The following is a 14,289-nucleotide window of genomic DNA, read 5'->3' as shown; positions in this document are numbered from 1 at the left end:
CAAAACCCCCATCAAAATTCAAAATTTCCAAATAACATACATTGCCAAAAATATGCCTCGGACCCCCCCCCCCCCCCCCCGGAATCTCAAATAACTGTTGCCGCCCCCCCCCCCCCTGGAAAAAATTTCTTGATAGATGCATGTATCCCTCATTAAACTGTTAATAAAATGACATTTTTCTTAGAAAAAAAACCCAAAAAACTTGCATTTATTAATCCTAAAAAATATTTAAAAAAATTACATTTACACTTTTCTTAATTGTTGAATGATCTATCAAAATCAAAATATAATTTGGGATCTAAAAAAAGTTGATAAACTGGTAAAAAAATTGTTCCTTAATATGTTTTAAAAACATCACATAACACTTAATAGACAAATGATCTATTGACGGAGATATGATCAGAAGTCTTTTTTTTTACCTAAAGATCAATAACAAAATAATATTCAGGTTTAATTATTTTACAATAAATGATTAAATCAAATGCCTATTTTCCAACCCCTCCCCTCCAAAAAAATTACCTGGTTCTAAAGATTCGGAGTCTTTGTACATGCTTACATGTGTACAGTAGCAAATTTTAAATCATTTCTTGATTGGTATGTTTCTCTAAATGCACAGTACGATCTTGAAAACTGCTTTATAAATTGGGTTAAAGACAACTTCTGAGGGTCATGTACACATTAGAAACAAGAATTATGATATATGGCCTACATTAGAAACAAGAATTATGATATATGGCCTATGGTTTAGGGGTGGAGATCTCAACAGGTTTCAAGATACTTGGTATTTTCCTGTTTCACTGGACAATTCCAAAGGGTCATAGCCTACATTATATTTGATGCATCATCATAAATTAAGAAAAAAAGACCCCTTCCTTCATATTATAGCTCGTATTAACATGACTCTACAATAACATACATATAATACACAGAGTCACAGTGTCAATATGGGGTCAACTCAATAGTGCAAGTCTGACAAATGAAAAAAAAAAATTAAGCAACTGTTCAAATGCGACAGTATAGGTAACGATGATAACCTTATTTAAATATCAAAAGATGATGATACGGAGATCACATATTTAGAAAGTGAAAGTAAAACTTATGTATACCGGTGTCTCATGATATTGTGCTACTACATGTTTTATGCTTACCTGTGTTGTTCAACATCATAATGATAATCCAATTAGAACACAATATGAATCCATTAAGCTGATCATCACAAAAGACACGTTTATGCATGGTAATTAATGCTTTTCTGCATATGGAAAACACATACTGGTATGTACACCACGTGAAACCCATCTAACCAAAGAGCTGGGTAAAACTAGTACCCGCTAATGCGGCCTGCAGACCTGTGTTCTTACTTCAAACAGAGATCAGTTATTTGTAACATGCATGTATATTTAGGACTTAAATCTTCAAAACCTGTTGCACTATTTTATTAGGTAAATAGCTATGTAAAGGACACATTTCAGTCTTAAGGTGGTACAGGATACCTGCATATTGTAATGCACTCCCTATTGAAATAAACAATAAACTATGAATATAATACCCCCCCCCCCCCCCAAAAAAAAAAATAAAAAAAATAAATAAATAATGTTACCCAACAGTGAAGATCGATGGGTTAGTGCGTTAACTAAATGTCCGTAAGTAGAGAGTTCAAATCCTGCTGGAGCTTTTCTATATTTTATTTAAGTTTAAAAAAAAAATTGGCCAAATACATGTATTGTAAAATTTTAAAATTATAAAACATCGTCATGAAAGAATTTTGATTATAACGCATTTTTATCCACATAAATATTGACAAGTGTCTTATATCACCTTAAATCGGTTATTACATATTCTGTCCTGGCAGTTCTGCATTGCTAGCTGTCAAATTAGTGATCCAGAGGAATCTTAATTCTTCATCTATAGCTATTAAATGGGGTATATTGTGTGCAAGATTACAATATTAACCAAGTTACAATACAAATTCTAGTTATTAGTCCCCTACTGGTTTTCACCGGAGGGGACTATAGCTTTCCTCTGCGTCCGTCAGTCCGTCAGTCGCTCCGTATGTCTGTCCGTCTGTCTGTCCAACTTCAGTTTTCCACACTTTTTTTTCTTTATGCGTTTGAGGAATAATATGAATTTTGCTGAACAGCTTCAAAATGTCAAACTACAGATCAAGTTTACACTTTCGTAGCGTCTGGTTGACATATTTTCGAGAAAATTAATTTTTTATATACCAATTTTTTAATGTTCGGGTTCGATATTCTGCATAACACAATTTCAACAAACCGGTAGGGGACGTGTATTGCTAATGCAATACTCTCAGAACGCTTGTTCTTTGGTAAGATGATAGTAATTTTTATGGATTCAATGTATCCTTGTTATGTAACATTTGAGTTTTAATAAGTTAGACATATTCATACAAGGTCTTTAGTTTGTACCTTGTTTTTTGTTGTTGTTTTTTTTTGGATACGGTTTATTTTATCTAAATATAGTCTTTCAAATTAATCTATTTAACATTGTAAACAAACATTTTAGGTAAATATTTATTAGTTAAATTGTCGGTTAGTACATGTATTTTGACTTTTTATGTCTCGAACTACCGAGCATGGGGAATCATTTGTATCAGGAAAGAAGATAAACATTTTAGAAGTTGAAGATCTGAGACATATCAGTAGATATTTTTGCATCCAGCCAAGAAGAACTTGCTGGTTTTAAGCGCATATATTAATTTCAAAACAAATGCTTTATTTACTTTGACATTTTACGAAGAACTACTTGATATCTCGCGCAAGCACGGGAATTAACACTTCTTCACATTAACTTGATACCATGCTAAAATGTTTAACAAAATCTTTTTAAATTTTTGTATGTACTGTTTCCAAAACTTTACTGAATCCCTTTTCTTAACTTGTTCTAAAAAATTGAAATTTAAAAAACTGCAAACACAAAGCGGCTGAATTTTATTAGGAGCGGACAGTAATAAAACTCTAAATTGAAATTGATTTTATATACATGCACATGTACGTGGTGACTAATTTCTTTCGTTTTTACTGACTGGAAGAAATGACATTATTTTTTTAAATAGAAAAGAGATCAATTTTGAAATTGTTTGATACTGTTATAGCCAAAAAATCGAAGCATGCGGTTAAAAAGAAAAACAACATAACTGCAGATATTTTATTGACCCCAAACAAGACAGCAACAAATTAAAACTTAACACATACTGTTTAATTATTATTCAAGTTAATTATGAAATATTGAATCAAATACAGTGGAGCCTCACTTATCCGGACACTTTTGTCCCAAGGCCAAATCGTCCAGATAGGTGAAGCGTCCGGATATCTGAATTGTGATATTTACCTTTAATATTTATGGAAACATAACTCATAAATTAATTATACAATTAAATATTTTATTTTGATAGCCATAAGCACTACAAAAAAAGTTTAGATTTTTTTTAAATTAACAAAACAAAATATTGTTAAAAACATTATTTAAGGTATGTTTTTTCCACAGGAAACTTAGCACTACATTATTCAATGCAACACATGTACATGTACATAACAATCACTGTATTAAACCGATAATTTAATTACATTCGCATAACAAAGCGAAGAGAAGAAAGTCGGTGTTCCACTTTACGCTGACAAATCTTTTTCTTCAAGCTAGCGGTGATCGCAACTCTCGCTCTCATGGCCGGTGGTGTTGACATGTTTGAAGCTGCTCAACATTTGATGATTGAAAATGGGTGAAAATCTGTATATATTCCCTTATTGATAATTGTCCATGCTATTTTTTCATTGACATAACTTACCCAAGCTAATTTTACGTATCCATCTTTCTATAGAGTTAATTGCACCCAAGCGATTTTTACAAGTAGCGTGAACACTCATCCACGCCATGTTTGGCATAAATTATTATTACACTGTTTATTGAACACACGCTATAAAATTCATGTCGATACCCTGAACATCCCAAGCGGTCTTAATAACTATCGTAAACAGAACTCAAATTATCAAATATTTCATTTCAATTACGTTTTAAAATGAATAGGCGTACGAACGATCTAATCACACTACGATTAATAGAATTTTAATTCAATCAATAGATGACTTTTTTAAACACAAATTAAACAATTTTCATGACATTTTAATCAAACAATAACAGTTCATAAGTTAAATGGCGACAATTAAACATGTCGCATCCATGGTTATCGTAATATCCTCGGGCGAGTACATAGCGTGACACAGGTGACCCCGATTACCGGACGAAGGCATTGTTTAAAACCAACAACCAGTGTCAGATGTTTTTACACCAATTTGCACTTGCTCATAAAAAACTTTTGTGCCCCCGAACACTTAAATGTGACCGTCCGGTTAAATGAGGTAAAATTTAAAGGAAAACTGTATTATGTGGTAAAATTTGACCGTCCGGATCCGGAACGCGGAATTCCGGATAAACGAGACAAATTATTATGTAAAAATTCCGTTTCCAATAAAAATCGACCGGTAAGTGAAGCGTCCGGTTATCTGGCGTCCGGATATCTGAGGCTCCACTGTATCCCGATAATAGTTTATAAAAAGCTTTACATTTTATATCAACTGCACGCAGTCTTATAATTAAACAAAGCAATCATTAAATAAAGAGTTTTGCATTAACCTCACCTGAACATCTATATACTAGAAATTGATTAGAAGGAAAGAGAATCATTCAGATAAAAGATATCAGCAATAATAATTAGACAGAGTATCCAAACACTTCAACTTCACAAAGAGTGAGATGCTCAGTGATTATGGAGATCTTTACAAATCTCCCCTGTGGTGATGTCTGACAGTCGATGACGACCAGCTGTGACAGAGTTCCGGGACCAGCAAAGAAACCACAGGGAGTGTTGACATCTGATTCTGTCTGCCCTACAATGACGGTGACATTCTGCAGCCTGTCGGACACATCTAATTAAAAAAAATCCACATATATTATTTGTGAAATTGTAAACTAATAATTCAGAAAACTGCATAAATTCCATTATTTTCCTTTTTTTTATCCTAAAAATAAAATAGTAGGAGATTAAGGGGTTTTCCCCGTTTTATTTTCACGGATGTAATCAAAGCTGTAATACTCTACTTGACGTCGTTTTACAATGTCGTTACTTGTACAATATTGACTTAAAGGCCACTTAAAGACAGTGTAAAGGCAGTGTAAAGAGAGCGTAAATGTCACTTAAAGGTGCTTTTAAGGTGGCTTAAAGGTGGCTTAAAGAAGTTTGGACATTGAGGACCTATAAGCACTTGCTTAAAGGTGACTTAAAGGCGGCTTAAAGGTTGTATAGCCTTTAAGCTCCTTTAAGTCACCTTTAAGCCACCTTTAAGGACTTGCTTAAAGATGGTTTTTCGCCCTGTGAATGTCGTTACTTGTAGACTATACCGGTAGTTCGTTGTACAGTGTTACTGTGTACCCTTACCTACTCCCCACTTGTCAATTCCTCTATTGAATATTCTGACAGATTTAATGGTATAAATAGCCTGCAGATCCACCGACCACCACGGGTTTGTGTCTCCATCCTCTGTGTGTGAACACTTGTCTACGACCTGGTCTGTACCGTTGTTACCATCAACTGCCAAATTGGCAGAGTAGTTCAGTCCAGCTTCTGGCCTTGTAAACGTTGATGACTGTGTTGCAGGTTTATTCAATGCAAGGTTGGAAGCAGCTGTCAACATAACAACACTGAAGATACTAAGTGATAATATTGAGAAAATACAATACACTAACCGTAAAAAAATAGAAAAGTTATTAGCTTTCAGATCTATTACTCAAATACTAAAAAGTTGATGACCTTTTGATGTGTACAGTATAATATTGTGTGGAGAAAAAAATATATAATTGCTCTCTCTCCCTTTCTTTCTGTGTGTGTGTGTGGACATTATAAGTATGCTGCTCAATGTGGACTTGTGCACTGAATAATTGATACACCCCTAGTTTGTACTCTGAAAGAGAAAAAAATCCTTCTTTTTTAAAACGTGTAAAACATTATCTAATTTATCAGTTTACCACACACCCTAAAAATAATACCATTAATTTTATTTTTCGACTTTATTTTTAAAACACCCGCCATAATTGGTACCACGGTTTACATCTAGTAGAACAATAATATATGCGTTTGATTTTTTTGTTCTGATTTAAAACATGGTGACCTGATTTTTTTAAAGGAAGACTTGTTAACAGGTAACATAGGTTACTTGAATTCTAACATTAGTATTTTAAAATACCATTATTGTACAGAGGCTAAAGAAAGTAGTATTTTCTATGAAAATATTACACATTTTCGGCATAACGATTTTATAAAAACTGCAAATAGGAATCGATTTCATGTGAAGTAGATATCCACACATAATTTTCAAGTAAATGTTACATTATGTCTTATGTATTTATATAATAAAACAGTTAATCTCAATAAGGGTGTTAAATCTCTTACACCCGCACGATTTACTAAGCATTACATTTACAACGTCAATATAAATATATTTAAACATGCTTATAAACTCAGTTAATTCTTTAATAATGACTCGATCTGTCTATTTAGTTTGTAGTAATGTCATATCATGTAAACGTTTTCATTACACATCAAATAAGCCCAGGTATATGTACTTTGAGTATTTGATTTAAGTCACTTATTGCAAACTTGATGCTTGATTTAAAATTCATTGCACTTCGCATAAGTGTTGACATTGCTGGCGCCGTAAACGTGATTCAGCATTTGTGATATGAAAAGGTACAATGCAATTAAAACAAGAAAAAAACATGAATAATTAACCTTCTTCACAGACAATGTCGTATTTCCACTCTCCGTTTGACTGACAGATCAGTCGTCCTGAACCAGACTGGGAGTATCCGTCAGCACACGAGGCGTGTATCCTCCTGTGTATACCAATGGCGTCCTCACGTTTTGCTTTACTCAAATCTATTCCTTTTTTATCGGGTATTCCACAATCTTATAAATAAAGGGTATATCGTAAACGATAAGTTTTAACGTTGAAATTTTGTAGATAAATATCAAGGTTAATAAAATATACCAGACTAGAGTCAAAAGTATAATGATATTTCAAATACTTATTGATCATAGATTGACACTTGGAATATTATAACAATTTATCATACATCAGAGCTTCTTTCTTAAAAGATCATGCGAAATAGTCGTCAACCTATTCAGTCTCTTGTAAGAATCTTTATCTGGGATAAATTATATATTACAATTTGTATCAAACAATTTTCATATCTGCAAGTATATTAAAATAAAACAAAGATCACCTTTTCCCAAAAAAAATGGGCATTTATAAATTTGTTATTGGAAAGTAAATTCTTTAATAAAAGACAACTTTCTTTGGTTAAAAAATTGCCAAATTATTTACTCGTGTTGATTTTTATTTGTATCTAAAACATAGAATATTATAAACACATTCAAAGAATTTATCTTCAGAATATCTCTTGTGTCTACATTTCTCGCTGATTTGACAGGTTGAGTTTGAACAAGCTCCAGCCAGATCCTACCATAATTAAACCAGCTCTTGAATCATCAGTCTTTGTAATCATAAGGCGTGCGCATTGTTTAAAGTTAACATTTCTAATAATGAACAAATTTATTTTGACCATGTACCGACATTTTTTAGAAATATTTTTTTGCAAAATGTTTAGCCATTTAATATGTAACGTTTTATAATTAGATCGGTTAAGACGTTTTTAATCAAAGTGTATCTCTTTACTGATATTTTTTTGTTATCACACAATTAAAATAATTTTCTTTATGAACCTTTGCAGTACATTTATCATTTTCTTTTTTGGCCTCTAGCTTCTACACACTTAGTTCCTGTTAATTTCTGGAGCTGCTGCTTGTTTCGTTTTGATTTGCGTAAATACAATCATAAAAAGTAAATGTAACGTTATAATTTCCAAAAACCTCCATGACTCGTAAATCTTTTATTCGTATGAAGTTTCATTTTCTTTATGAAAACGTGCATTATTGCTTATCAAATCATTTTTTTATGGTTTCATTCGACGCGAAATATAAACAGAAATTTTTTTTATTCATTTATCAAAAAATCTTGTTTTTGACATTCCTAATTATTCACTTCTTTAATGTTATCGTCTATTTAAAACTCTCACTTTAATAAATGACTACACACTTTTTTCGTAACATTTAAAACGTAAAGGATCCTGGTACCGCACAAACCCAAGATATTAAAACTATGTTTAATAAGTTTAATAAGATTTGTACATATTTCATATATATCAAATAAAAAACGAAGTTTTGATAAGCTTAGAAAATAGAATTATTCGTTGGGCAAACACATAAATATTGAGTTTCCATTCCGCCTTATAGCCGCACAAGAAAATGTAAATACTGCAGCGCGACAAGCGGCCTCTCGGTGAAACCTGATGTTTTCAAGAGATAATTTATTTATATTTTGAGGATGCACTCTCTATGGATGCATACGACGAGAACCCTCGTATTTCTCACTACAGGCATCGATTAATTCCAGTTTTTTTTAGCTCACCTGAGCTGAAAGCTAAAGTGTGCTTTTCTGATCAAAATTTGTCCGTTGTCTGTCGTCGTCGTTGTCGTTGTAAACTTTTGACATTTTCTTCGTCTTCTCAAGAACCACTGGGCAGATTTCAACCAAATTTGACACAAAGCATCACTAGGTAAAGGAGATTTAAGTTTGTTCAAATGCACACGCCCTCTTCAAAGGGAAGGTAATTGAGAATTACTGAAAATTTGTTAGTATTTTTCAAAAAATTTTTTTCTCAAAAACTGTTCGGCCAGAAAAGCTTAATTTAAAATGGAAGCATCCTCCGATACTGTAAATTCAAGTTTAATCAAATCATAGTTCCTGGGGGTATGGTGGGGCTGCAATAGGGGAATGGATTTATACATAGGAATATGTAGAGAAAATCTTTAAAAATCTTCTCAAAAACTATTAGACCAGGAAAGTTCAAATTAAGATGGAAGCATCCTCAGGTAGTGTGATTCAATTTAGTTCAAATCTTGGTTCCCGGGGGTAGGGTGGGGCCACAATAGGGGGATCAAGTTTTACAAAGGAATATTAGAGAAAATCTTTAAAAATCTTCTTCTTAAACACTATGAGGCCAGAAAAGCTCAAATTAAAATGGAATCATCCTCAGATAGTGTAGATTCAAGTTTGTTAAAATCATGGTCCCTGGGGGAGCGGGGGGGGGGGGGGGGGGCACCATAGAGGGATCAAGTTTTACATAGGAATATATAGAACAAATCTTTAAAAATCTTTTTCTCAAAAACTATATGGCCAGGAAACTCAAATTTGAGTGGAAGCATCCTCAGATAGTGTAGATTCAAGTTTTTTCAAATCATGTTCCCTGGGGGTAGGGTTGGGCCCCAATTGGGGGATAAATTTTTAAACAGGAATATATAGAGAAAATCTTTTAAAAAATTCTTTTAAAAACTATTTGGCCAAGACAGCTCAAATTTGCGTGTAACCATCCTCAGATAATGTAGATTTAAGTTTGTTCAATTCATGGTCTCTGGGGTAGGGCGGGGCCACAATGGAGGATAAATTTTTATATATAGAGAAAACCTTTAAAATCTTCTCAAACCTATTAGGCCAGGAAAGCATCGTATAGATTCGAGTTTGTTTAAATAATAGTCCAGGGGTAGGGTGAGGCCACAATGGGGGATGAATTTTACATAGGAATATATAGAGAAAATCTTTAAAAATCTTCTGGAAATTTCTGTCCAAAACTCAGTACTTACTGTAAAAGCACAGGTTATGCAGATTTAAGTTTAATGAAACCATGATTCCCTAGAAAAAAGTGGGGCCACGAAATTGGGAGGGGGGGGGGGTATATAGGAATAGAGAAAAATCTTCTTACAGGTACAACGACAAAAGGGGCTTGGTATTTACCGACAAATAAGATGTGGATAAAAATTGGCAGATTTTCAATTTTTTTTAGCAAGATCTACTGTACTTAATTGTCAAGATATTTTGATACTGTAATGCTAATTTGATCAGAGTTAAGGCAATTGTTGCTCAGGTGAGCGATGTGGCCTCTGAGCCTCTTGTTTCTTACGGCGTAAATACCACTGTCACAAATTGTAGACAATATTGCAATCACGTGAAACTCAAATCAATGTCTAAAGCAACTCGCATAACTAAACGAAGAACGCAAGCTGAGCACACGGTCAGCGAAGGTTAAAATTAGAAAGTTTCAGGTATTTATTTTTAAGTCTCAAGTTGGGTCAAATTTAGTATTTTTTTTCCAGATGCGTTGTAATACTCAAAAAGTAAATCATCTGTTTTGAATAACCCAGTCTTTTTATTGCGGCAGATATAATCACCTAATGAAATCTCAATCAACATCTTAAACACTTCCAATTAGCAGAAAACCAGTTTTTCTCATATGGTTATTGCAATAATGAATTTGGATGGAAAATATATGCGAGCATATTTGTCGGACAGTTTGTCAAACACAGTAGATTTCAAAGAACAATTCAAACCACAACGGAGATTTTAAAATCAATTGAATGTTTAATAGATATTTTGGGTTATCTTGTCAAGAAAATAAATAATTTTAAAAGATCTAAATGATTTTAAAATAGTGGCAAAGACCATACACTACATGCATAATCAAGCTCTGTTCTGTCCATAATATTTAGGCAGCATATTTTGACGATTTTAATAAAAATAAGCATACCTGTGTAAGAAGTGCAATTGAAATCAATGAAATCGGGAAAAATCCAAAATGACATTGTAGAATTTTTACGGAGATTTTAAAATACAGCATGCTACTTTCATGTCTGTTCAGCTATGTTTTTAAGCCGTGTATTGAAAACTTACAAGCTTAGAAAAGGCGTTTGAATAAACATCGTTTGACCCCTGATTTGTTTATAATATCGAATAATCTAAGAAAATGTGTCTTGCTGCATAAATATCTTGAGGCATAGTAAAGATAGTTGTTATTAAGGATTCTAACACATTTACCGTAGGCCAGTGCACCTTTTCACTGTACACCCAACCAGCACTCTCCATGTACCTTTTTTCTGCTGTCGTCTTATTTTCGTAATTGCTTTCACAGAAATTAGCCCCTTTGAAATAATTGACAGATTTACACCGAGGTGTCATCATACATTCCGTCACACAGTCAAGAAAACTGAGTTCCGCAAAGGATTGGATTAGTTTCCCGTCCAGTCTGTGTCCATGCTGAAGTAGAGAGAAGCCCGTTTTAAGACTGCCATAACACGACACAAGGATACTGAATAAATACCACGGATATCTGAAGATTTTAGATAGTTGCATTGCAATGTACATGTAGGATAAGGTTTCATGTAAAATAGTGTTTTGTACTTTGAACAATTTTAAAGTAGTTTTTCGTACCTTGACGAACTTGAATTGCGCACTTAAGAAAAATGTGATCCAGTTAGATTTTGTATTACTATTGATTTTTTAAAAACGTTCTTGATATGTAGACTAATGGTAAGCATGAAATGTTCAAAAGAATATTTCATAAATATTCAAAAACATGCAAAGGTGAAAATGACAGTATCGTTTTCATTTACTTTAATCAATAAACGTCATTGTGGTTGAACAAAGCCACTTGAGGAAGATATCTACTTTAAATAATATATGAAATGAAAAACTCAGTGATGCAACAAACTAATTGGTTTTAAAAGTTTCACAATACAGCTACATCTATACAGGTATAAAGTATCAGCTCCCTGATTATACCTGCACTTTCTAAAGAAAATTCGGGTATATTGTTGTTTCCCTGGTCCGTCCGTCACGTTTTACTTTTTAAAACTGCTCTTCCATCCTATTAACTAGCAGGCCGAACTCTTGGCGTTTGATTCGGGGTGTCATTTTTGTCCCCCGCCGCAACGCGGAGCGGGGACATAGAAATGCCGGGCGTCCGTCCGTGCGTCCGTGTGTCCGTCCGTCACACTTTTTTGTAAGCGCTCTCATGCCTACAAATTTTGACGGATTTTCATCAAATTTATACCAAATGTTTATACTACTAATACTTTGGTCAAGTTCGAAAATCAGCATTGGTCGATACTTTTTGTTGTAGTTATGGGACTTTGACCCCAATAATGACTCCGTTTTATCCAAAAATTGACCTTGTAAGCGCTCTCATGCCTACAAATTTTGACGGATTTTCATTAAATTCATGCCAAGTGTTTATACCACTTATACTTTGGTCAAGTTCGAGCATTGGTCGATGCTTTTTGTTGGAGTTATGGGACTTTGACCACAATAATGACTCCGTTTTATCCAAAAATTGACCTTGGTAGCGCTCTCATGTCTACAAATTTTGACGGATTTTCATTAGATTTATACCAAATGTTTATACCACTATAACTTTGGTCAAGTTCGATAATCAGCATTTGCGATACTTTTTGTTGGAGTTATGGGACTTTGACCACAATAATGACTCTGTTATATCCATAAATTGACCTTGTAAGCCCTCTCATGCCTACAAATTTTGACGGATTTATATGAAATTTATACCAAATGTTTATACCACTAATACCTTGGTCAAGTACCTAAATCAGCCTCGGTCGATACTAGTATACTGCTTGACCGGCGGGGAACCCAGGAATGCCTTCTCAAATTCACCCCAAAAATATATAATTCAGGTTTTTTCATTATTTTATTTTCAAATTCATAAATAGTGTCTTCTCATTCACTCACTCACTCATACATACATTTTAAAGTACCCTGATCTTAGTATGCAAACTTATGATGGACTTTTTTGACTGAAACTTAAAATGCAAAGATAAACATTAACAAAATAGGGGAAACAGTATGGAAAAAAAACACCAAATATTTTAATAGAAATATTGTCTAAAATGATTTTGCATGTTTTGTTTTGAAAGTAACCGAACTTAAATAGCCGAATTTACCCCCCCCCCCCGCCTTTCCTACTAGGATCAAGGTACTTTAATGACTCTCACAGTTCCTCGCATCTTGGCCTTCACATCTCTGAAAAGAAAAATATGATTATTAGAAATTCATTTACAAATTAATAAAGCAGGCGAAATATCACATAGTTTTTTTTTAAAATGATTAAAGATAATAAATTTAACTTACATTTCACAAATCTCTCCATTTCTTTTCAGACCGGTAACCTGTACCGGTCTGAATTGTTTGTTAGGGAACATCGTCGCAAGATTATCGTTTGATATCGTTAGAGTCCTTTCGTTAATTTCAATGAGTTTGCTACAATAACAAATTCATAAATATCAGTTTGATAGTACATGGATGTAGACAATTGGTTTATGTTTATTTTTTTTTTTACATGTTAAGTGAAATTAAATCATTTAAATGAGATATTTTAATAAGCTCTCTTAATATCATTTGAATACTTTACTTTGACAAACATAAAAAGGTGTCATGGCAAGGGCAATGTTATTAAAACAAATTAAAACGATAAACATTATTAATGTAATAAAGATCAGCATTATTTTTATAGTATATTAAAACGGTAAATGCATTTAAAAAAATAGAAAGGCAAAAATGTTGCTAGAGAAAAAGAAAGTAGTACCTGGTAAAAGACACCGCCTCAACCCCCCCCCCCCCCCCTCAAATGGTTCTTGGAGAGTCAGCTCTGTGCATTCATATGCCTGCAATTATAAATCAACATCAATCAATATTACAGTCCGATGAGGCATCAACATAGCATCTTAAGATGAAGAATTCGAAATTCGTTTAAAGTATTTTAAATTTGTACTTAAACTAATAGAATATATTTTATTTTAAAGCAATACTTTTGTCTATATGTATTAATTTTACAATGACTTTTTTGATGACAAAAATATTCTAACGAGACAGTGTATGCATTTTACCTCGAACTTTGTCAAAGGGGTGGACACGTAACACCTCTGCTTATTGAAGTCGTTACTGGGGACTATGTTGCGGACAATATACATGTCACCAGCAACGACTTCAAGGTCCGTCTCCTTAGCCGAGAACGTAAGGAGAGCAGACCGACCGTCCATAGAGAGCTGTACTTCCCTCCTTTGCGAACCGGTCGCCACCACTCCCGTCTAACCAATCTAAAATCAGTTATTAGAATAGTACTCACTTGTACATACTTAAAACAGACAACGACGCAAATGATATTTACACTTACGCTTTTTACTTGGACCGGGTCAAGCGACAGTCGCATGTTGTTAGATAGTGACGATGCGTCAGCCATGGTGTTTGTTGTAGGATTGAAAAAATCATTTCTGATTTTTTTTCCCTCTTCGGTCATTTGGAATACTGTGTCCAT

At 33.6% G+C, this 14,289-nt stretch overlaps 1 protein-coding gene and 1 pseudogene across 1 annotated transcript; both read right to left on the bottom strand.

Moving 5' to 3' along the window:
• Positions 1–4,654: 4,654 nt before the first annotated feature.
• Positions 4,655–11,384, bottom strand: LOC128169121 (uncharacterized). The gene is made up of 6 exons (XM_052835286.1): positions 11,003–11,384; positions 10,135–10,213; positions 7,429–7,532; positions 6,803–6,931; positions 5,453–5,698; positions 4,655–4,943 (listed from the first exon to the last, which is right to left on the bottom strand). The coding sequence occupies exons 1-6, from the start codon at positions 11,325–11,327 to the stop codon at positions 4,729–4,731; spliced, it is 1,098 nt and encodes a 365-aa protein (XP_052691246.1). The 5' UTR covers positions 11,328–11,384; the 3' UTR covers positions 4,655–4,728.
• Positions 11,385–12,956: 1,572 nt separating this feature from the next.
• LOC128169100 (uncharacterized) lies at positions 12,957–14,289 on the bottom strand (annotated as a pseudogene).

This window comes from Crassostrea angulata, unplaced genomic scaffold, assembly GCF_025612915.1.
Source record: "Crassostrea angulata isolate pt1a10 unplaced genomic scaffold, ASM2561291v2 HiC_scaffold_98, whole genome shotgun sequence".
Taxonomy (NCBI): domain Eukaryota; kingdom Metazoa; phylum Mollusca; class Bivalvia; order Ostreida; family Ostreidae; genus Magallana; species Magallana angulata.
Note: the sequence above shows the minus strand (reverse complement) of the source record. Positions and strands in the feature narration are given on the sequence as shown.

What these genes read in the sequence shown, in the direction of transcription:
- LOC128169121 (XM_052835286.1), bottom strand. Translation starts at nt 11,327, where the DNA reads ATGTACATTGCAATGCAACTATCTAAAATCTTCAGATATCCGTGGTAT. An exon ending in GAATGTGTTTATAATATTCT is followed by an intron (nt 6,932 to 7,428) that starts ATGTTTTAGATA and finishes GTAAAGCAAAAC; the next exon opens with GTGAGGACGCCATTGGTATA. An exon ending in CGACATTGTCTGTGAAGAAG is followed by an intron (nt 5,699 to 6,802) that starts GTTAATTATTCA and finishes TTATGTTGACAG; the next exon opens with CTGCTTCCAACCTTGCATTG.